The following is a 23,665-nucleotide window of genomic DNA, read 5'->3' as shown; positions in this document are numbered from 1 at the left end:
GAGAGAGAGAGAGAGAGAGAGAGAGAGAGAGAGAGAGAGAGAGAGAGAGAGAGAGAGAGAGAGAGTGAAAGAGAGAGAGAGAGTTATTTATTTATTCATTTACTTATTCATCTACGTACGTGTGTGCGTGCGTGCGTGTTTGTCTGTGTATGTGCGTGTGAGTGTGTATATATGTATGTGTGTGTATGTCTCTCTGTGTGCGCGATTGCGCGTGTGCGGGTGTGTGCGTGGTTAAATGTCACCATGTCTTATGTTATGACAGCTAAACTGCGGATGCTAGCTGATCCTGGTGTCCTGTAAACATGGAGCCGATAATTGGCGAGATACCTGACCCACAGTAGTGCCATTACTCACATCCATTGGTCTCATTGTATTATTAATAATATAGCGTTTATCGTGAAAAAACATTGTAAATGAGATGGCGTGAATGTATATGTCGGACTGCGGATGTGTGTAGGTACGTACACCTATGAGGTAACAGGATGTGGTTTGTTCGCGGCTGATGCTGCCTTGTGACCACAGCGGACATTGTGCCCCGTGTTTGCGCGAGCCCGTGTACCTGTGTGAGCATGTATGTATATTCCCACGTATGAACACAGAAATACACATCGCAAGCGCCCTACGAATAGTACCTCGTTTTCTGTGGCAGAAACAAAAGAGAGCACACATGGCAACTGTGTTGAATTCACGTGAACCCGTTTGACGGTGTTTATAAACATCTCTATTCAATCAGTATTCAACAATGGTAACGGGACGCATGCAGACGCGCTTTATTTGCTCACTGCCATTATTTCCCATTATTTTCTTTTGTATCTTCGTTTCGCACTAGACGCGCTGTAAGCTTGACGACAGATGACAGAAGTGTAAATATCTGCTGTCCAGAAATTCCAACGCCGGAGATATATGAATGTTAATTTAATATAAGACAAACACGAAGGCGACCTACACGCGCAGGCACGGACGCATGCACAACTAACTCCCCGTGCGCGGCTGTCACGACTCCCAGACAGAATAAAACTTTAATTTCGACTCCCCTGTTCAAATAATCACATCTACACATATGGTTGCCTTCTGCTCTTGGCACATAGCGCGCCGAAATTCAAATCTGCCTAATGATTGATTCCCGCGTCAATGCAAACGATCCACCAAAACTTGCACACACCATCACTCGCTTATTGTTATTACTAAATAAATTAGGTCTCCCAGCAACACACTAATCGCTTACTACCAAAAGCCATTGTCCTAAACTAATCTAACTCAATCTACCTTTCGTATTTCCAGTAACCGCGCAACAAGCGAACATAATATGTTACATTTATCGCCCCCCAATTTTCACAACAGACAAAAAAGCAACAACAAAGTTTGCGATATTAATAAGAAATTACACATATTTAACGCTGAACATTCTAATGTCGCGGCAATTACTCTTAAGCTGGCGCATTTTTAAGCTGTGACGTATGCACATACCTACACATTTCCCATAGCCACATTTAAATGCCTGTGTAGTCATGTGCTTCATTATATAACGCGCTTGATAATACTCATATAAACTTCTTAATCGAGACACTTTCGCTCAGCTTCAGCTGCACAGATATGGACTTGACAAACCTAGTAACTTCCATGAATCGGATACCATAAATAATGAACAAAACTGATTTCATGTACGCGATGAAATGTTTTAAGCGCATTAACTTTAAACTGATATTACGCGCACACAAAAATATATTTAACGGTCTGATAATAGCACAGACATCGTTGCCTCCAATTCAAGAACATCAATAGTTCAATACATGTCACTTTAAATTATCGTTATATATTCATTTCCACGCAATCACACACTTTCATAATCATTTACGCAGAAATAACCGAAAACACAAAACGAAAGAAAGACGAGAAAATTAGAATTCCTGGCGACATCCGACGTACTGGTTCTCTTCGGTGGCGGGAGACTGGAGCCTTCTACCAAGCCGTATCTTGCCTGATATCTCCTTCAAGTACTCGTATGATATAACTGCTTACTATCAACGGCTATTATGTTTAAATTAACCCAATCCAGTCTTAAAGGAATAACAGGTCCATTAATTATGCAATCTTGACGAATGCTAGAGTAACTGGCACCTTGTGTAGTTAATAAGTACATTACTTTACAGCCAAACGCGTATTAGTTTGTCCAATATCACTGCTGGTTACTAAGCAATGTCTAATTGAAATCCGCAGTCCAAAAATCAGTTGTTTACAGTTTCAAACCTCTGCCGGCGAAGCGGGTGTGATACAGATTTATAGTGCACCGGACATTTTCGCACGCATGCTCGGCCGTACGCAATGCTATCATCAGTGATTTCGTAAACACGGACGCTCGTGATAAGGAACTTTTTGTCAGGGCTGTCCACGTGCGTCCGTGATTAGTACGTGTGTTGTACTCTATTTCCATGTTTAGTCCGTGGCCGTGGTTACACCGCTGGCACCTCCGTTTCATCTGGCGTCCAAAACATACGGGCCGCACAAATGTTTACGTCATCGCTTGACTCCTTGATGACATTTACGTCACGTAAATGATACGTTGATACATATCAACAATCGATTTCAAGTCTTGTTTGTAATGTAACCAGCAGTAATATTGGACAAACTAATACGCGTTTGGCTATAAGGTAATGTATTTATTAACTACACAAGGTGCCAGTTACTCTAGCATTCGTCAACATTGCATAATCAATGGCCATATTATTCCTTTAACTACACAAGGTGCCAGTTACTCTAGCATTCGTCAACATTGCATAATCAATGGACCTATTATTCCTTTAATTATGTTTTGTATTTCCAGTAACCACTCGTTACAGCGCGAGTCGGAATAGCGCGGTTTTGGTATACTTGAATAATTGCTATGCGTTCTGACAGAGGCAGTGACGCTTAATAGCCAGCCACGCGCCCTGTTGCATCTACTTGCGGAGGTATATTTAACATGGTGAATCGATTTCCGCGCGATGGCGTAATGTTACTATCACTCCAGAATTGTTTTATCTTTACTGACGTCCGAAATTGCTTAAGTAATTTATTCAAGTTGCATATATTGACCCACGTGGAAATAAATATGCACATTACAGCGATGAGTGCACATAATTACGGCGATATGGGCTTTGGGAAAGGTGAATTTTATCTCTACTAACATGGTTACTAGGATTACGAAGGTACTAATTTAACCATACATACTCCGATGAGGTCAATTCGCTCTCTCTTTCTCCCTCTCTCTCTCTCTCGCTCACACACATACAGATTCTCGCTTTTTCTCCCCATCTCTCCCTCTCCCCACCTTTCTTGGGGCGCGCTCGATCACACCACCCACCGCTCTCTCCCTCCCTCTAGCATTCTCTTCTTCTCCCGAACTCTCTCATCGCCTCTGTATCTCTCTCGCTCTCTCCCACCCATCCCTCGCCAGTCGCTCTCTTGATATTTATCTCCATATAACGGTACACAGAGCATAGCGTACCTAGATAGACAGCACGTATATAGGGATTACAGTAAAACAGTTATCTCTTGGTCCGTAGCCGGTGCGCCATACCTGGCGTGTGTCACCTGTTCATCGCTACGGCGTTCCCACGCGCCTCGCACGCTTCTGGCCGCACGTAGTAATGCCCTGCAGCACATAGCACCAAGTGACGGGGTCAGTACTCACGACCACTATACACGAAACGTCAAGGGTCGGCGATAAGAGAGCGTTACTGCTCGTCATGGCAAGATTACGCTCGATCTCTTAAGACGTTTTTTTCGGAAAAAACTTGGCGAGATACGTGTTGTAAGTGATATATGTATGTATATATATGTATATAACACGTACTTCGCCGAGTCATTTGTCGGGGGTAACGTTCGGGTTTTACGAATAGTATAACTTTAGCAAACATTGTACCTTTGCGTCTATCTCTCTGAAAAGTAAGCGATAAGAAACGAAGGTGATTAGGAATCTAACTTTGGAGAGTTCATTGAATTATGATTAATAAATCATAGGTAGACTGTGGCTTTAGGCGAATTATCCTTGTTCTCGTTTGGTGTATCATAATCTCCTAGTATTATTATATCCTTATTTTACATAAAAACAAAATAGTTATTACCTAGTTGCTTGATCAACATAGAGCTTTTAGGACTTAAAGAATCATTGCGCATAGCATCGAGTAAAATACCTCCACGTGGCCTTCAAAATCAGATAATAATTGTGCACAATGTGCGCACATACATTCACAGATACACACACACATACACGCACCCGCACACACCACCATACAAACACACGCCACAACAAACACATAAATAACTAACTAACTAAATAAATAAATAAATAATATACACACACGCACACACACACACACACACACACACACACACACACACACACACACACACACACACACACACACACACACACACACACACACACACACACACACACACACACACACATATATATATATATATATATAGCTAGCCACGTACGTTTAAATTATTTTTCAATAATATCCGTACTTCGTTGTGTACATAATCTCTTAACATATTTACATAATTAGATTCACTGTGATGCCGCGCACACGTCTTCCCGCCGAATCCTAAATAATAAAGAATTAGGCGTGATGCGCCTGTGCAGGAGTGTGTGTGCGCGTCGGTACATACTATTGTCATGCGTGATTGTGATGGCCATTCAAGACTATATAGCCAGCGATGCTTGACAAGCAAACGGGCGCTCGCACCGCTGCAGGGCGATGAAAAACGCCAGCCGCGTGACAACGGCGAGTCTGCTGATGGCGGCAGGTGTGCGGCCTTGTCTCGTTGTATTTCCCCCTCTCTCTCGCTCCATGCACATACACACGCGCACGCACGCACACATACACACGCACGCTCGCTCGCTCACTCGTCACGTGCGCACGCACGCACGCTCGTTCTCTGTCTTTTTTTTCTCGTTCTGTCTCGCTCCCTCCCACCAATATGCTCATTGTTACTATGTATGTTCGGTTCAAAAGTAGCATATGTTGAAAGTATATAGGTATAACTGTCCTGGTTGCTTTTCTGACATGTATGGGTCAATCTTATCCACAAGGATAGCGGTATAAGCTGATATCAGGGCAGGATGTCTGTATTGTAATCAATAACCGAACAATAATTCGATACTTTATGATATTGTCACTTCCCTACTAAGATTTATAAGCAAACTATGATGAAAAAATAAACAGTAGAAGGAATCTCTGAGGGCTACATACAGATCTATCCTTTACTCCCAGATTAGTGTTGAGATGAGCAGCGTAAAAGTCAACATTATGAAAGTCTATCCTGACTAAGTCACGCGTATTTATTGAAAACACGATTACTGAGTATACTGGCGTATCACGCGCGGACCAATGTTTTTTAAAACACGTTTATTGATTTATTTCCTTGTAATTATAATTAACAGTCTCTATCTTTTAATTTACAATGCTGAGCTGAATAGTCGAATTCTTGAGAGAGCTACTATGCATGTACAATCGCTCATTTGTACGGTTGCTCGGATGTTATCTGTAACTCGAGGATGTCCCCTGTAAAATGTGTAGGTGACCCAGGCAGTGGAATAAGTAAACTCTTTCCATCATGAAAGGCTTAATATGGAATTTCAACGTCTGCGTGATTATTAAGCATCTAATAAACGTCATATTATTGTACTGCGATGTAGTTCCTTCGACCAAATCAGACAGTCACTTGCGACAATATGTTGCAGTCAAAGTCACATAAGACTCGGATAATTATATATATACGATCGTGTATCGCGATATGAATAGAAACCTAAGGTGTTTACATGGCATCGTTACGGCCAGGGAATCTTGCCACCAGCATTTCGATGGGCGCAGGCACTGAAGATGCGAACGAAATAAAGCAAGACGTCACTGCTTTATGATACTAACGAGTCTCGCTTCGCCATTTTGAATTCCAGCGGGTATTCAGCGCGATTATTATGGGGTTCGACTGAGCCGTACGGCCGATACTGGCCCATGGCCGGCAGAGCAGAGATGACGACTTCCGACAGCCGTGATGGGCTAGCCACACGGCGCCGGTTCGTACCCTGACGGTGCCAATTAGGAACGATTTGTTTTATATTGCTCAGCGTGCGCATACTTGATGAGTCATGTATCAGCAATGATATAAAGGACTGTATTTGTGCATAATCAATGCATGGATGAGTGATCGTGATTATATCTCTGCCAAATCATTAGCTACACGCAGTACTATATATATATATATATATATATATATATATATATATATATATATATAACATACAAATTTTGAATACTATGGTCATTGCTAATAATGTATCATAAAACACGTACACATGTAATTGTCTATATTACGTTTAATTGTAATATGTAATTTTAACAATAAACATATATTTGTATATATTTTCAATGTTATCACATACTACATTATCATATAGACAAATGGTTTCTCACGGCAATTCTACGGACAATTCCTCGCGCGTTATAAATGTACACACTGTATGTACATGTATATATTTAGTGATTAAATCCATTTAGATTTACGTATAATATTCAGCGGAGATACAGCGAGAACTCTCGCCAATCAGCCTCACTCCAGTACCGCTTCGTTCTGCACTGTGATGCGCGCAGCAAACGACATAAATCTAACAGAGATATAATCAGAGTTAATGTTGAATTAACGCCGCATCCGCAGGGAGCGGGACGCTGAGGATCGCCGGCTTGAAGAGCACCTGCGCGCGCTGCACCGTGCGTGCGGCAGCAGCGGCAGCTGCCGCATCCCGCCCGCTAATACATCCCCTACGTGGCCACTGCCGCGCATCCATCCACCGCTATGCTGCTGCTGCTGCTGCTGCTGCTGCTGCTGCTGCCGAGTGCAGGCCTCGCAAATCGCCGATGATTACGTACGCATGGCGGTACCCTGATTTGGTTGGGGTTTCGTCCCCGGCGGGACAAGAGATGCCCGTAACCGGGCACGGTATAAAGGATATGATCACCTGTGGTAGCGTGTGCGGGTGGGATTGAGTGGGTGATGGGGCATGCCCCACGCGCCCGTGACAGCTGTTTGGTGGGATGGCCGGGACACGCGGGGACGAGCTGAGCGTACGCGCAGCACGATAAGCTAATAACAACGCCGGGGTATATAATGAGAAGGAGAGCCGTAATGAATGAAGGTATAATCACGGACAGTACATCGCTTTGTTTGATGAGAGACACTAGCAACTGCGAGCGAGGCGCTGGATTTCTATGTTCGCGAATAGATAAAAACATTTTATTTTTAATTAAAAATCTATTTTTACTCAATTTCTGCGAACAGTTACTTGCTTATATGGTGTTATATGCTTTTTATTTTGTTGTTGATGTGTTTATTTTTTATATAAAGGTCCTATTTTCTGCCACAATTGCGTGGTAATAGCAAAAAGCCTTTGGCTGGCCACCAGATTTTATACACTATTACATTTATATAGTTGATTTTAAGTCTTTACGTAATTTAAGTAAGTTAAATCAATATATGCGAGAGCTTATACCTGAGGCCTACTGTTAAACACGCTGCAATATAGCAAAGATTAACAAAGCGTATCTAAGAAACATTTGGTTAAACACTATGGTCAAAACGGACCGATTTTAACTGAACTATTTTACATTAGTCGTACGAAGTGGCAAAGATAACAACGACTAAGTACTCGGTAGGCGATCTTATATCTATCCATTGTATACCGCTATCGTATAGTATTATATGCGCTTTGATGAAGAGGGTTTTTGTGGTAGCTAACACCTGTTTTTCCCTCAACGCAGAGAGAGCGGCGTAGGATAATCGCGAACGTGCCGTACAATCACCAGCATGCGCACTGGACGCCTATAATGTGCGCCGTCAATGAACAGCGCTAACGGTACTCTGACACGCGTCCCGTTCGCATCTGCACACGCTGCATCTGCGACAAGAGGGGAATAAAAGCCATGATCTGCAACACTTGCTGCTTCCGGCGGGCGCCCAGAATGGACGCAGCCGAGTGGAAACAACACGCGACTGTGTAGCTTTGTTTACCTGCTTATCCCGTGTTCATTACATGGCAATAAGCACATTGTCACGAAGCGACATAGCCGTGCCTGTCCGCTGGCAGGTCTTCCACCGCGCTGCTGCAATCGCCAGCGTCGTCGTAGTCGGACTGGCAGAACTAGCGCTGTCACCGGCGTCGCCGTCCCGTAGAATACAAGTCTTTCGCTGTTGTTGCCATCGTCATCATCGGCACTGTCGACGCATCTACTGCCTCTGCCATCAACAGCGTTGTTGTCGTCACGCGGCTGACAGGTCTTCTGTCGTTGTCAAGGTTAAGAGAGTCGTAGCTCTCATAAATCACACGTACAGGCCCATATCAATGCGAACATATTTTACCAAACAATTGCTGCTGTTATATTTACTACACTATATCGCCGTCTTACCGGCGAAGGCATTTCACGGGGTTATTCACGTTTTCAAGTACAAACACGTCGATCGAGTTTGTGAAGTATTTGTATATTAGAAGTTATACTGGTAATTAGTAATGCAGCATATTACTATTAGCGTGACATTTCTTGTATAAATATTAATTATTCGCCAATCTGTCGCAACGGAATTGTAAGCTGATTAAAATTTCATCCACACGTAATGGCGACTGAGAGCATATAGAAATTACCACGCCTGTGAAAATACAAATGCACGAATAATTTATTTAAGCTATACGATTGGGAACTGTTATCGCTCGCGCCGCCTCCTCTTCGCTTCTCTTCGTGCAAAATTGCTTTGCTACGCATTGTTTATCATTGGTATTGTTATCCCTCCACATTTTTAATCACTGGCGGCAAACGTATAATCGAGTACGGATTGAAAAATCGCAAAGCGACCGCTGTTCAAATAGCTCTTTTATCTTGTTTTGTTTCTAGTATTGTTGATACGCATCGCTGCGCATTTTATATTCGCGCTTCGAATCTATTATAATTATGTATACACAGCGCGACGTACGCGCTTTCATTTTCAAATCTCCATCGTCCGTCGCGTGGGGGACGAACCGCTGGTTTGCATTGTCATCGAGCGTACCATCTGCAGGGCTGACATCGCAGCATTCAAAGTACCGCGAATAACATGCGCTGCTATTATCTACCTGCGATACGTAACGCATCGGGATCGTTAGGTGTGTCCGAGTGTCGCGGCGTAGCTTCGTAAATCGCTGCGTGCGCTGTGAGTACTACTGCTGGCGTCGCAATAGACATGAATCGTATGCGTTTGTTACCGCGTTCACACGTTCCGATTACGGCGCGGATATAAGGATATATAAGAATTTATTTATTTTGTATTTTTTTCGGCACAAAAAATCTTTGTTTCTAGGTGTTCGCGTGCAGTGCTCGCTAGAGGCATGTATTGCGAGTGTTGCTTCAAGGGGCGGGGGATATGATTTCGCAGTCCACTTATGCGAATGTTTGTTAGCATAAATATGTAGCCTAGTCTATGCCGTATTCTCCGTTCGAACTCGACAATTCGCCGAAATCTTGAAGTACATCGTTCCCGAATAAGGTGTTAGCTAAAACTTGGCGACCATGCATGGACAGTCCCTCGATCTCCGTTCAGCGCACGCGAGCATGCAGAAAACGTTCGTTGTATTAAAACCGAGCTTTTCACTATTTTTTTTTTCAATCGGCGACGAGCGTCCCGCCCGAGCGTCGATGCCGCATCCTCCGTAACTCCGTGAATAGGTTCAGCGGAGCGGAACATCAACCGTTACTGTGTGATAGATGCCGCTGATGACGGACGCGCCTCTCGCCTGCCGCCGGCGCACGAGCGACGCCGCCCTATCATGCAGGCGGCACGCGACCGAAGCTCCGCCCACATTATCACGCAGTCACGTGGCCGCCTGCGAGCCTGTCGAGACCGGCACGCGCCGCGCGCACAGCGCATGCTTGCCAACGATAAAGTCACACGCGTGTGCTGTGTCAATAACAGTACTTTCCACATTTATGTGAGAGTTATGTACTCGGTTGCGTTATTTGCTCCCAATGCACGGATCAATTGATCACGCATTTCTTGTTTGCGTCGATGGAATAATGACATAAAGATGACTTCGACTCATGCAGACGTATCTATTTAATGTAATCCTCAATAACCGATTAGATTAAAATCACATATAGTAAAAATCTCGTAAAATCAGTAGTTGTACTTAAAGTATAGCCATCGCGACCAATAATATTTTTTAACAAATCATTTTAACAAGTCCATTCATAAATATGTCATTAAAATAATTTACATATACACAGATGATTATAAAGATCACATATACTATCCATGCACTTGGGAAACATACAAAATGTAGTATACAATTTTATATTCGTACAGCTATACTAGGAGAGTTAATTTAACATTTGATTTCGCACATGGAGAAGGGTACTAACCCGCACGCGGGGATGTAAGTCATGCGCGCTGTCTGCCCCTACCCCCACCCGCCGCTACCACCGTCCCTCCGCCGCGGGCGTTTATCCTGGGATGTGGGTAGTTCCGCCAACCAGCCGAGCTGCGCTAATCAGTGAACTCTGAAAGCCGTTAATTTTCTTAATTACGCATAACGAGTTCGCGAGGAGAGGTCGGCGAAAATCTGGCGTCGGCCGCTCCGACGTGATAGTGGTGATCGCCCGAGGGCGCGTCGATCGATTTATATTATATGTATACGTTTGTCACTGTTTTGTGGGGGTGAGCAGCGCTTTGTTTCGCCTAAATTTGCATACGGCGTGCGCGTTATGGTTACGGCTGTACGTTGCACACGGCAGATGAGTTAATCCCGGCGTGTATGCCAGTCTACGTATGTTGGCCGCGGGTGTGCGTGAGGACGCAATGCGTTCGTGTTTGATATTTAGCATCGGTTCGTGTAACGCATCGGCGCAATATGCAATCAGACGGTCTTTGATGTGACGATATCGCGTATACATACGACTTTATTTGCACATGGCTCGCGGAGTGCGGACAGAGCACCGCCTATTGTAACCTGTCGCTTTGTGTCACCGTATGTCCTCGTCGCTAACGCGTACGTAAACTATTACTGGACTTTAGCTATGTCTCTGTCGAGCTATATCCGCACGCTTCGTCTGTTTGCGCGAGATACACACGTAAAGATACAGATGCGCTCGCGTCCATCCATTAACGAGCAATTTACCTACCGGTGTATTTTCGGCTGCTACCGTCGCGTGGCGTATCTGGCACGCGCCCGGCAGGCTGATAATGGACGGGCGGTGAGTAGCACCTGCCGAGGCGGGCCCGGATAACGGGCCTGCTCATCCTTATGCAAACCCGCGCCGTTACACCTGTTCGGGGCCGCAGCGCGTAGCGCCGTGGCCACGCGCGCGCATGGCCACAATGGGATGCACCTGTAACAGATGGCGCTTCGATGGCAGGAGGGGGGGGTGCGTTTGAAACGCGATAACGGGAGTTATTGTCGGCGCGAGCCAACCAGAGATGAGCGACTAGCATAAGCATATCAGCGCGCGGTGGCCGCAATCTATAAAGCGAGGCTGCGGCAATCTGGCTGCAGCATTCTGCGTCGGGATCTGCGTCAGATTTTTTCGCGCGCATTCGACTGATTTGCGAAATCTGTGGACATGCCGCGATCGTTTCTAGTAAAAAGCAAGAAGGCGGCGACGCACCACGAATTCGCCGAGGTGGGAAGTGCGTTCACCGTGGTCACGCCGAAGCATCGCAGAGAAGGTAAGTCGAGAGATGATTTCGCGTTTATTTGCCTGCCCGACCGCTTTCCGCATTCGACAACGACTGCACACAAACAACTACCACTATACTAATACTAATACTACAGCTACTACTAAACGCTAATATTGCCACACGCGTAATCGTGAAACGTCACCACCGTCTTTTGTCGATCTTCGACGACTGTGAACTGTCGGAGATAGTTCTCGGGTCACTGCAATTCATATAGAAAGCAGGTAGACCCTATAGGATATCGTAATCAGTTCTGACAACTATCGCCATACTGTTCGGTAGCGTTTATGTAATGTAACGGGCATGCACGTGCCGTAATAATAGCAGACAATATTTCTGAAACGCGAGCTGTCGTAACTACGTAACTCCGTCCACCGGCGTTAAAATACATGTGATTAATAGTGAAAGTCACGCTGGAAACACGCACACGCGTGCGCGCGCGGATGTTACGGGGAGCGATCGGCCTTTTAAATTCTCTAGCATCATCGGCGACGCTCCGTGCGTGTAACGGGCGCGTGCTTGTATACACCGCGCATGCAGGATGAAACGCTCCATTAACGAATGAAACAGGTGCACGCAGCGACTGACGCCCGACACGGGAGATCAGCGCGTGCGGCGTCTGTAACTGTTAAAGGTCTCGCCACCGGGCCTAACTGTCAACTGTAACGCACGCGCTTGCCCCGGACGACAGGTGAACAGCCGAAATGAACTGTTCCGTAGAGCCGGTGTTAATATTGGGTGTAGCTTCTCATCTGCGTCCGTACGCGGCTGCTTAAAATATGCACTAACTGACGAATATAATGGTAAAGTTTAAATGGTTTAGGTTTAGCTCTATATATATATATATATATATATATATATTATATATTTATTATATTATTATATAATATACTACTGTACTTGTTTTCTAATTTGTATGTTGATCATAGCATGACAACAAAATATATCTATACACACCACACAAGCGCGCTCGAGCGCGGCACACACACACGCGCACACACACACACACACACTACACACACAACACCAGCACACACTACACGAACATCACGTACCAACACACACACACACCACACGACACACAGCACTCACACACAGCACAACCACAACACAGAACACACACCACACACACCACCACACATACACACACACACACACACCACACACACACACACACACATCACACCACACCACAACACGTGTAGTGAACGTGATTGCGGTGTGTGTGTGCCGTGCATGCGTTATTTAATTATAATAGTATTTATTCATTTATTTATAATTTATTCATAAACCATATATCTATAAGAGAGAGAGAGAGAGAGACGAGAAGGAGACGAGAGAGAAGAGAGAGCGACGTGAAGTGACGAGAGCAGAGGAGAGACCGAGAGAGGCAGAGAGAGAGAGAGAGTGTGTTGTGTGATGTCACTTATTTGTGCATATTAGAGAGAGAGAGAGAGGAGACAGACAGAGACGGAGAAGGAGTGCGAGTGAGAAAAAATGCATGCGTGTGAGCTAGAGCGAGCAGAGAGAGAGAGAGAGAGAGAGAGAGAGAGAGAGAGAGAGAGAGAGAGAGAGAGAACGAGAGAAGGAAAGAGACACCTCCCCGCCACACACATACACGCGTACACCTACACGTCTCTCATGAGAACACCACTCCTATCTTTCAGAGGGCGGCCCGATGCCCGTCCGACCTCCGCACTCGCCGTACGCGGCCGCCACGTTCCCGTCGTCGCAGCTGCCGTGCGCCGTGTTCGACGGCATGCTTCCGATGAAGCTGTGTCAGGAGAATCTTGTCGCCGTCGCCGGCAGCTCGGCGCCCATATTTCCGTGGGTGTCCGACCACGGACTGTACCACCAGGCGTACGTCGCTCTGGGAACCAGCCTGCAACAATATCAGACGAGTAAGTACCTATGTTTGATATATATATATATATATATATATATATAATACTATAACACGACGCGCGCAAAAAATAACGTTGGCACTAAAAAGTACACAGCACGGTGAAACCTATAGCGGTCTCCTGCTATACTCGATGTATATTGCTGACACATGCTTGAAGGCGGCGGACGGACCGTGAGGAAAGGCGCGACGGTGTCGAGAGGTTTAGGAAGCTAGCCGCGTATGCAACAGGACTGTTGCCTGCATGCGGCAGTAAAGCTAAATATGTAGTGGTCATATATACCGCAAATACATTCTTCGTCTTATTTCGCGCGTTATGGTTTACTATAAAAAAATATATCGATCCAACTACAGTAATATTGCTATACACATTGGTACATTTCATATCCTTGGTATATCCTTAAATTCTTATAACACATAATATTGAATATGTATTGTATGTGAGAGCAAACCGACGACATTACGCACTGCCGTAACGTGACGGCATTTAAGTGAGCTTAAAATATTAAAATATGTGGTGATGCGTGGACTGTCCGTCACCATATCGTTCAATAAGCACCAAATGCGCAACTTTGTTAACTACCTCGGTTGTATTAATCATTTATAGATTATCATCTACATTCGGCTTGAAACATTAATTCGTGTGAGGACTTGTGTAGTTAAGCGTGTTAAGCGCAGCTCTTTTTTTTATAGAGGGTAGTCGGCTATAAAGGGATAGTCGGTTAGCAATGAAATGTATCTAAATTCCCGTCTGTACCAATGTATATGTGGTCCTTAATGCGCTACCCAGCCGTACAGCACCAGGCGTGCTGCGTTCGTGTGGCTGGTTCCGCGTGCATGGTGTTATTAATAATAAAGCCATAGAAGTGGTTATTGCCACGCTCTAGCTGACGAATGCAGCGGCAAGGCCGCACCAGGTGACAAATAGGAATATACAGATATTGAAAGCGCCGGGACTAATAATTGCACAAGTCTTGTCTGAGATGTATTTTGGGCGCGTTGCGTATATCGCGGGGAAATGAAATCCCGTTCTGCTGGGTGGCAGCTTCGTAGCAACTAATCAGATAATCAGAGACTATAAACATAGCGCGATATTTTTATGTTTGTGCAAATACTCGTTCGACACTTGGCTGCTGCTTCAATATTACGTATAGCGCTCGTGTGTGTAGATATGAACGAGTATGACATAATACAGGAACTGCGATATATATATATATATATATATATATATATATATATATATATATATATATATATTACTCGATGACGAATCATAGTTTACCTATTAGAAGCAGTCGATGTTTTAACGTCTTTTTAAACTGAATTATTTTTACATATTATTTAGCTCATGAGTGCCGACTATAAAAATATCTGTGACATTTGCACTTGCTCATATGCGTGCATGCCCAAGTGCTGATGTCGGGTGTGTGTGCGTGCATGTGTAGGTGCGAGAGCTTGTCTGTTTGTACATATATACATGTGCGCGTCTCTCTCTCTCTCTCCCTCTCTCTGGTTGTGTGTGTGTGTGTGTGTGTGTGTGTGTGTGTGTGTGTGTGTGTGTGTGTGTGTGTGCGCGCGCGCTTGTACGTGCGTGCGTGCGCGCGCGTGCGTGTGTATACATAGTTGCGTGTGCGTATACCGAGCGTGAGCCTTTGTGCGTTATTATCACGTAAGCTCAGAGCGGCTGTCGCTAGGGTAAATGAAAATTATAGCAATAATCAGCAGCTGTCCACTTTCTACGTGTGTGTACAGTGCGCCGTGAAAGAGAATATGGAGAGGACGACAGATACTAAATCTTAGCCGCGCATGATCAATTGTTCGAAACATTAGATTTAATGATTATGTATGTTCAGTCCCCACGCGGTGCGACGAACAGTTTCATGTCGAGTTTAAAAAAGAATGAGTCTGAGATAAAGAAACACATTCTGAGAGATATTAGAGTGGGGAGGAGTAATCGAGAAAAATACAGAAAGAGAGAGAGCGAGAGACAGAGAGAGAGAGAGAGAGAGAGAGAGAGAGAGAGAGAGAGAGAGAGAGGAGTGGTGGAAAGGAGGAAGCAATAGGACCAAAATAGCTCGCCAATGTGCTTTATGCATTGATTGATAGGACGTATTGATAGGAACCCCGCGTGAGAAGAGTAGCAGCTGAAAATGAAATTTGTTTACCTCAACCGTGTCGAGATGACATATCACCTAACTGAGCGGGAATTTGAAACAACATTTAAATATCACCTGAATACAGGCGCGCGTGTGCGTGCGTATTTGTGAGCACCGCGTGACGTAAGCACACGTCAACCTGTCCGAGGACCGAACACTTAAACTACAAATCAGTCTGTATCGTGGCACCAGCATATGCAGATACAATTATTATTATTATTATGACGACAAGTTTACACTCGGCGTGGATTAGTCAGTCAATAACATTCCACGGCGTTTGGTGTCGATGTGCTGGTGGACATTATTGCATGCCAACTATAGGTCGCGTGTCGCCGACCCTATCCCTCTTTCTCTATGATCACGACTCACGCCCGCATTATTGGATCTAGGACCGCCATCCCCCACCACGTAGCCGCCTGTTGTAGCCGAATCAGTGCATATTGTGTCAGCGGAGTGACGATTTGCTGAATTCCGCGTCGATGTAACACCTTTATTGAATTTATTGCGTTCCACATTCCGCGTTCTGCGTAGGAGGCAAACGATCCAGGCGTGAGCTGGTGTGGTTGCTAGACAGCGTGACAGGCATGTAGGTGTGTTGGTGTCCAACTCCTTTACTGCGCCAATGGACAATTTTTCTTTGTTTATTTTATTGACTAACTAAACACTATTTAACGACGTATAAAAACCCCTATAAAAGATGCATTACACATCATTTTAGGTCAAGTGGTTAAAAAGTTCAATTTTGAAGATGGCGTCCAGTGGCCATTTTAGATTTATGCAAATTACTAGAGTTGCCGAAAGGTGTCATTTGGGCAATCAAGCTAAATTTGTTTTAGGGCCCCATATGAGTACAAATCAGCAAAAAAGGTTAATAAAATGTCAACTCGACTAACGGTAAAAACGCCAGGGGTGCGACACATCAATTGGCGCAGAGCGATCTTTCACATCCGGGTACGTCGCAACGGAGGAAAGAAACAGCCGCGGTGCCTTACAGATACAACAGTATACATATTTTCGTTTTACTAAACACTCTCATAAGGCCCGTCTCATTTTAGGTGTCTTATCTTCGCAGTTCGGCCTCATCCTACATGGTCGTAACCTTGTTCAGTTCATTCAACCTCACCTACACCGACCGTGAAGAGGCATGCGACACTACAAAGGGTCGCTGCGCGCGGCTATACATAGCATGTGTGGGCGCATGCCATTTAAACAGGAATTGTTCATTTGTTTGTTTACTGTGCACCTGTCCTAGGTGTCGCGATCACGCACCGCACGCGCGTTGCAGGTGCACGGAGCCTGAATTGATCAGGACTCAGTGCGAGGTGACTTTAGGCAACTCCGCACCTCTTAACTCTCACTCTCTATCCGTATCTACGTATCTGTATATGTGTCTCTCCGGGAATTTGCCCCTTTGCGTGCCACCTGCGAAGAAGCGCTCGGTGAATCATATCACAAAGCGATATCTCTTCCAGATAGGCGGGCGAGAATGCCGCTACGCGATCCGCTCACCTTGACGGCAACACTTTCGCTCTGTCACTGGCAGCGCCTTTGTCACCAAAGAGGGTCATTACCGGACCATTTACCCGCTTGTTCATTTAAAGTCAGTCCCGGTGCGTAATGCGCACATTGTGCGGTTAAGACGAGCCGAGCAAATTGCCCGCTGCCGTCTTTTATAGCCTAATGAGCGGCAACCTGTTACTGGCGCAATAATCACCGCAGCTTATGTTGCCGCCCGCGCGCGACAGTCGCTGCCGCCAAACAATAGCGGCGTGTCCGTCGAGTGACGTTTCAATCTGTTTCTAGCATTATGCACGATTCATCTTTTTGACCTCGCCTAGACGCGCGCCCCGCCGTACCCCGCTCGCTCGCCGCGCGGCCGTATCGTGCGGCGGCGCGCCTATAACAACAGGCGCACGCCTCGGCGACAGACTGAGAAATTGCGTGCGTCCTCTGGGGGTTTCTCGCGGAGTGGTAATCTCGGAGAGGCAACAATGATTAATGCTGCCCATGCTAACAGTCGGTCAGTTGCATGCATATATGCAGAGCAACAGCGCGGTCTTTGTGGAGCTTGCACCATTCCGACAATGTCGACACGCGAGCCGTCTGAATAGGCCTACAGCTCATCGACCATGCGGCGGCAACAGATTTCCAGTCGCACCTAATGCATTACAAATTGCGGGAACACAGAGGCGCGCTCGCCTACGCGCCTCGTCACCTTGGTGTCGTCCGGGGACAGCCTAACGACAAGTGTTTTCAGTGAGAGTGAGTGAGAGGCGACGGCTGCTTTTATAGCAGCGCGCACACAATGGCGTCCACGTCGACAAATCCCATCGCTAAGTTATCGAGTTAATTATGAAAACAGTTCTCGAACAAATCAGATCGAAAGTCAGCGGCAGTAAAACTTGCATTCATATGCGACGAAAATCGTTATTCACCGCATCTTTTTTTCGATCGCATCTATTTATAGCTTTTGGCTATATATAACATAATATCAAGATAATATTATATAGGCCTATATATATTTGTTATATAGCTGCGAAATATATACCGCATTATAACATTGTAACATATATACGTACACTCCCACATACGCACGCACACACGGACACACACATGTAGTGCACGCTCGCTGTTATACATACGAAAATTATATACGCACGAGTATTATATATAATACGTAATTACGGTATTATAAACAATATACTTTAACCTTAAAACTGTAACTTAATTATTTTAGATAACCAAGTCACCTGTGTGTTTCTACACTGTCAAACACACGCGGCATTATGTGATCCACGAAATTTGAAATCTTTGTAATTTAACGATAGACCTTATAAAGCGTGTCAGTAGATAGCGCGTGAGTATAGTAGTAGTAGTCTAACAGTGCATGGGCAGTGCGCCATTATAGCGCGTGACAATAACCGCTCCTTAACAAACCCACTCATTCGGTTGAACTCCTTATTACAGGCGACCACATGAACGAACTGCTGAAGCAATCGCAAGGACGTATGAGCTATACCGACATCTACCGAAGCTACTATCAAGCAACCGACTTCAAACACATTCTAAAAACGCTCAGCATCGAACAGCCCCATCTGTATGGCGGTGGCATCCCCGCTGGTTACGCCACCTACCTGGACGCCTACTTCAAACCGGACAAGATGCCGGCGGAGAACACGAAGGAGAATGACGCGACGAAGGACAACGGCAGCGTCAGCGTCAGCGTCAGCGGCGGCCCCGAAACCTACTCTTGCGTCAAATGCAAGAAGATGTTCAGCACGCCGCACGGACTCGAGGTGCATGTGCGGCGGTCACACAGTGGCAAACGCCCGTTCGCCTGCGATGTATGTACGAAGAGACGATGACGATTTTACGAGCTTAAGGGCGCAGACGCCTACACACAACGCGTGCATCCATGTAGAGATAAACTTGTCGCATAAATTATTCATCTACGAATATAGCGGGGCAGAATGTTTACCGTTTCGATGCTTAAACGAACCACACGGTTGATCATTAACGCTACACGCGGAATTGATTTAATTCAACTGCGTATATAAAGCAATTGCCTAATATTCTATTATTTAATGGCGCTGTGACGCTTGAAAGATTGAGCTGCTACGTTACACAAACAACTTGAACACTAATTTTATAGCGCGGTAAGCACACTGTCTAGATACATAAATGAAACCATTTATTTATTTATTCATTCATTTATTCGTTCGTTAATTCATTTAGTTATTCATTCACTCATTCATTCATTCATGCATTCACTCACTCGCTCATTCATTCATTCATTTATTCATTTTCTTATTGCATTCGTTAACGCGTTTGCTCGTTTAATCACCCATCTATCAACTCGATCATTCATAGTACAGTGTGTAGATTTTATTTACTCATGCTCTTCATTAAGAACTGCTCGATTCTTCGAGGTTTTCCTAACGCATGTCGTTTTATTCGTGCAGGTGTGCAATAAGACATTCGGCCACGCAGTGTCGCTCAGTCAACACAGGATCGTTCACTCCCAGGAGAAGACGTTCTCGTGCAAGCAATGTGGCAAGTCGTTCAAGCGCTCGTCGACGCTCTCCACACACCTACTCATCCACTCGGACACGCGGCCGTACCCGTGCGAGTACTGCGGCAAGCGATTCCACCAGAAGTCCGACATGAAGAAGCATACGTACATTCACACCGGTAAGTTCGCAAACATGCAAACTGCTGCTCGTGTGCCGAAGGCGCGAATCCAGCGCGGTGTAGATAGGTAGTGGACTGTTGGTAGATACGCATGTGTGCATGAGCGTGGTTGTTACGCGCGGTGGTCAATAGTAGGCCTATATTACCATCGCGATATCCATTCGATTCAGCTTAATTTGCGTGTACTCGGCATCGCTTGTTAAATCGCGTCAGGTATGCGTGGCGAAAACATTCAACATAACCCCCCCCCCCCGACCCCAAATCGTCTGCTGCGCCGCGAGCGGTCACCATGGTGACGCGGTGCTCATCGCGCGGCCCCGCCCGTGCGGAGGCTGGTCGCGCGACGAGCGCCGCGAAGCACGGTGATGATTGTGTTGACATGGCGGCGAGCGATTGATGTCGCATCTGACTGCCGTTCGACTTCAAACGCGCGCCAGCTCTACCTGCATGGCAACCGCCGCTGCTATAGCAAGCAGAGCCGCCGTTGGACTGAGCATCGGCGGCTGACACACCGCCGAGTGCAGATTTGCACCTCCGATGAACTGCGCAAACATGGCCGACAATTCATATGACGCTCTCTCTCTCTCTTTCTCGACGCGGCGGCGCACATGAATTGGCGGCGGCGGGCGATGCGCACAAAAGCGGCGGTCGCGTGAACGCGCTGTACAAACACAGACGCCTGGTCAGTTTCTCACAGACGATAAATTCGCGACCGGCGTTTTTCCTATTCTATTAGCGCTGAAACCAAATCGCGCAATCTGAAAATCGAAATATTTTGCCACCGCGTAACGACAGCAGTAAACTGCGCGACTGCGTTCTTGTTCTGTTCTCCTCCCTCTCCTCTTACCTCCTTTCTCCTACCCCCTCTCCACTCTCCCCTCTACCTCTCTCCGCTCCCTCTCCTTCTTCCTCTCCCCTTCTCCCTCTCTTCTCTGCGCCATCCATGTCTGCCTTTCTTTTGTCGTTTCTCTCCCTCGTGTAAACACACACACACACACACACACACACACACACACACACACACACACACACACACACACACACACACACACACACACACACACACACGCACGCACGCACGCACGCACGCACGCACGCACGCGCGCACGCACGCACGCTCACTCACTCACTCACTCACTCGCTCGTTTTTTTCGCATTCTAATATTATATTTTTTCCACGTTACTCCCTTCCCACTCTCTTTCCCTACACGTACAATACGAACCCGACGAGCTGCTGCGCGCGTATATGGGCAGACGCGCTTCCGCGCACATAGCAACCGGTCTGCAGCCGTCTGCGAGCACGTGTAGGCGAGCGCGCGCGCGCGCATGCGAGCTTCCCCAGAATATCAGTGCACCAGAGGGTGCAATACAGCTCGAACAAGAGGAGAAAAACACGCGCGCGCATGCGATTCCCCCGGGTCGGCGCTACACAATGCGAAACATTTCAGGATATTAGTACGGCGACCGGCGAAGGCAATAAGGCTCGCATGCCGAGCGCCGCGATCGTGATTGATACGTATACATTTATTTAGTATCAAATCAGGGCGGCCTGTTGCTTGGGCCAACACCGGTCTGTACGTGCCCACTTTACCGCGCCCTGGCGAGTCCATATTTAGAGTCAAAACAGTTGACACGCGCCACACAATGGAAGTCGTGCGGGCAACCATTGGCCAATGCCACGGAAAGCAGATGGTTAAGGGCGCAATTCCCTCAACCATTACGCTGGTACGTACATACGTGACACGAAGTCAACAGACGATTAACCAGACAGCAGACGTGCACGCAAGAGAGAAAGAGACAGAGACAGCCACACGCACACGCACACGCACACGCAGAAAGATAGATAGAGAGAGACAGAGAGAGAGAGAGAGAGAGAGAGAGATGTCGAGAGAGAAAGCGAGAGAAGGGCGACATGGGCCGTGGTAGTATAATAGGAGGAAGGAGTGAGGTCACGCGCAACCATAATATGGTGAAACGATGAAACGGAGGAGTAACAACACACTGACGTCAAAGCGACAAAACGCCGAAGGGTGCATATAATATTAGTGTTAGTAATACTAAAAACATATATATATATATATATATATCATAGTATAAATAATTATCGATCAAAAGCATAATCATCATTATTATAGTATATTATAAACAGCATTAGTATAAATTAAATTAATAATAAATATGGTATCACGATTAACTTGTAACGATAAATCTAGGCAATAGTCATATTTCTATAACAAGGACTACTGGTGGTTTACTATTTTATCGGATATTATTGCTGATACCCCTTGTTTAGATTATCCGGATTCAAGTCACTGCTAGAAACACGCACGCGAACACGCACGCGAACACGCACGCGCACACAGACGCACGCACACAAGCACACATATGACGTGATCTATCTGTACTAATGGTGTGCTAGGGTGGTATGGTGAATCACGCCTAATGTGCGTGAATGTGTCATTGCCGCTCCAGGCTTTTGACACGCGTCTCACTAGAACACGTGCGTACCGATGAAAACCAGCATCGCGTGACAAGACCAAATCTGCAGAAATCATTGTCATTGTCCACATAGTGAAGCATACAGGCGGCCTGTGACAAGTTAAAGTTGCTAGTACGGGCGCGTTGGCCGCAACGCAAAATAACGCGTCAACAATCACAAATCACAAGCTCTATTGCGAGCAGTAGCCGTATATATACGTATACGCAGGAGGGTTTGTCGCGAAACGGCGCTCAATATGGCGATATAATGTGACATTTGGCCACCGCGTCACAGTCTGGTAAACTGCCAATTCCGCGGGGAGTTCTCATAATATATGACTCACGCATAGATTCGAATAACAGGCATCCTCTTTACGCTGATTTATCCATATCACGTTTAGTGTTATATTCGCGGCACGTAGGAGAAAGGGCTATTTATAAATCGCACCAGTTTTCAGCAGCATAGATGCAGCGTTGGGATAGCAGTCATCAGTCAGCATCAGTATCAATCCATGAGTAGAAACAAAACATGATATTAACAACGCGGAGCACGAATTAGCCATATAAACGCGCTAAATCGACATAGAAGTTAAAATTGGCAAACTGTAGCCAATTTTCGAGTATAAGTTCTCTTTACGTTCACTTGAGAATGTGTTATTAAAAATCCTCTCATTCCTTACTGTGATGAGTGAAATAGATATTTGAAGCAGCACAGTAACGCTCTATTCAAGTGTAAATGGGAAAATGTGGGCATCTATTTTCTTTCATGTAATTGTAAATGTAGACGGTAGCAGGCAGCCAGGATATGTCCATGGTTGTCGATGTAGACATCCATCTCTGCCATAGAATATATATAGAGACTAACTAGTATATTATTTCTATGATCTCTGCTACCACGTCCACAATATAAGGCAGGGATGAGCGCTTTAGTGTTTGTCTCCATTGTCACGGACTGTGGTCTTTGTGCGCTACTGTATGTTAGTTCTATCATTCAATCTCGGCTAGAACTCGTTATATTTCCCCGGGAGAGTTTTTAAGTACCTTGTCTGACCTTTCACAAACTACATTGCGATGATGTGATTTCTCCAGTGTTACTGCAGCGCGTGACATAATGAACAAACGAATAGTTCGTCCAAGGGAACAGGCGAGAGAGAGAGAGAGAGAGAGAGAGAGAGAGAGAGGGGGAAGGAAAGAAGGA

The 23,665-nt window shown here is 45.8% G+C and overlaps 1 protein-coding gene across 1 annotated transcript in view; it reads left to right on the top strand.

Moving 5' to 3' along the window:
- Positions 1-11,577: 11,577 nt before the first annotated feature.
- Positions 11,578-23,665, top strand: part of LOC106820850 (zinc finger protein Gfi-1b-like) — a 17,135-nt gene continuing 5,047 nt past the window's right edge. The window contains exons 1-4 of the mRNA XM_014825442.1: positions 11,578-11,730; positions 13,407-13,640; positions 18,766-19,142; positions 19,761-19,989. Of these exons, the coding sequence (XP_014680928.1) occupies positions 11,625-11,730; positions 13,407-13,640; positions 18,766-19,142; positions 19,761-19,989 (946 nt within the window). The 5' untranslated portion in view covers positions 11,578-11,624. The remainder of the gene's footprint in view (positions 11,731-13,406; positions 13,641-18,765; positions 19,143-19,760; positions 19,990-23,665) is intronic.

Source organism: Priapulus caudatus, unplaced genomic scaffold (genome assembly GCF_000485595.1).
Source record: "Priapulus caudatus unplaced genomic scaffold, Priapulus_caudatus-5.0.1 Scaffold49, whole genome shotgun sequence".
Taxonomy (NCBI): domain Eukaryota; kingdom Metazoa; phylum Priapulida; class Priapulimorpha; order Priapulimorphida; family Priapulidae; genus Priapulus; species Priapulus caudatus.
Note: the sequence above shows the minus strand (reverse complement) of the source record. Positions and strands in the feature narration are given on the sequence as shown.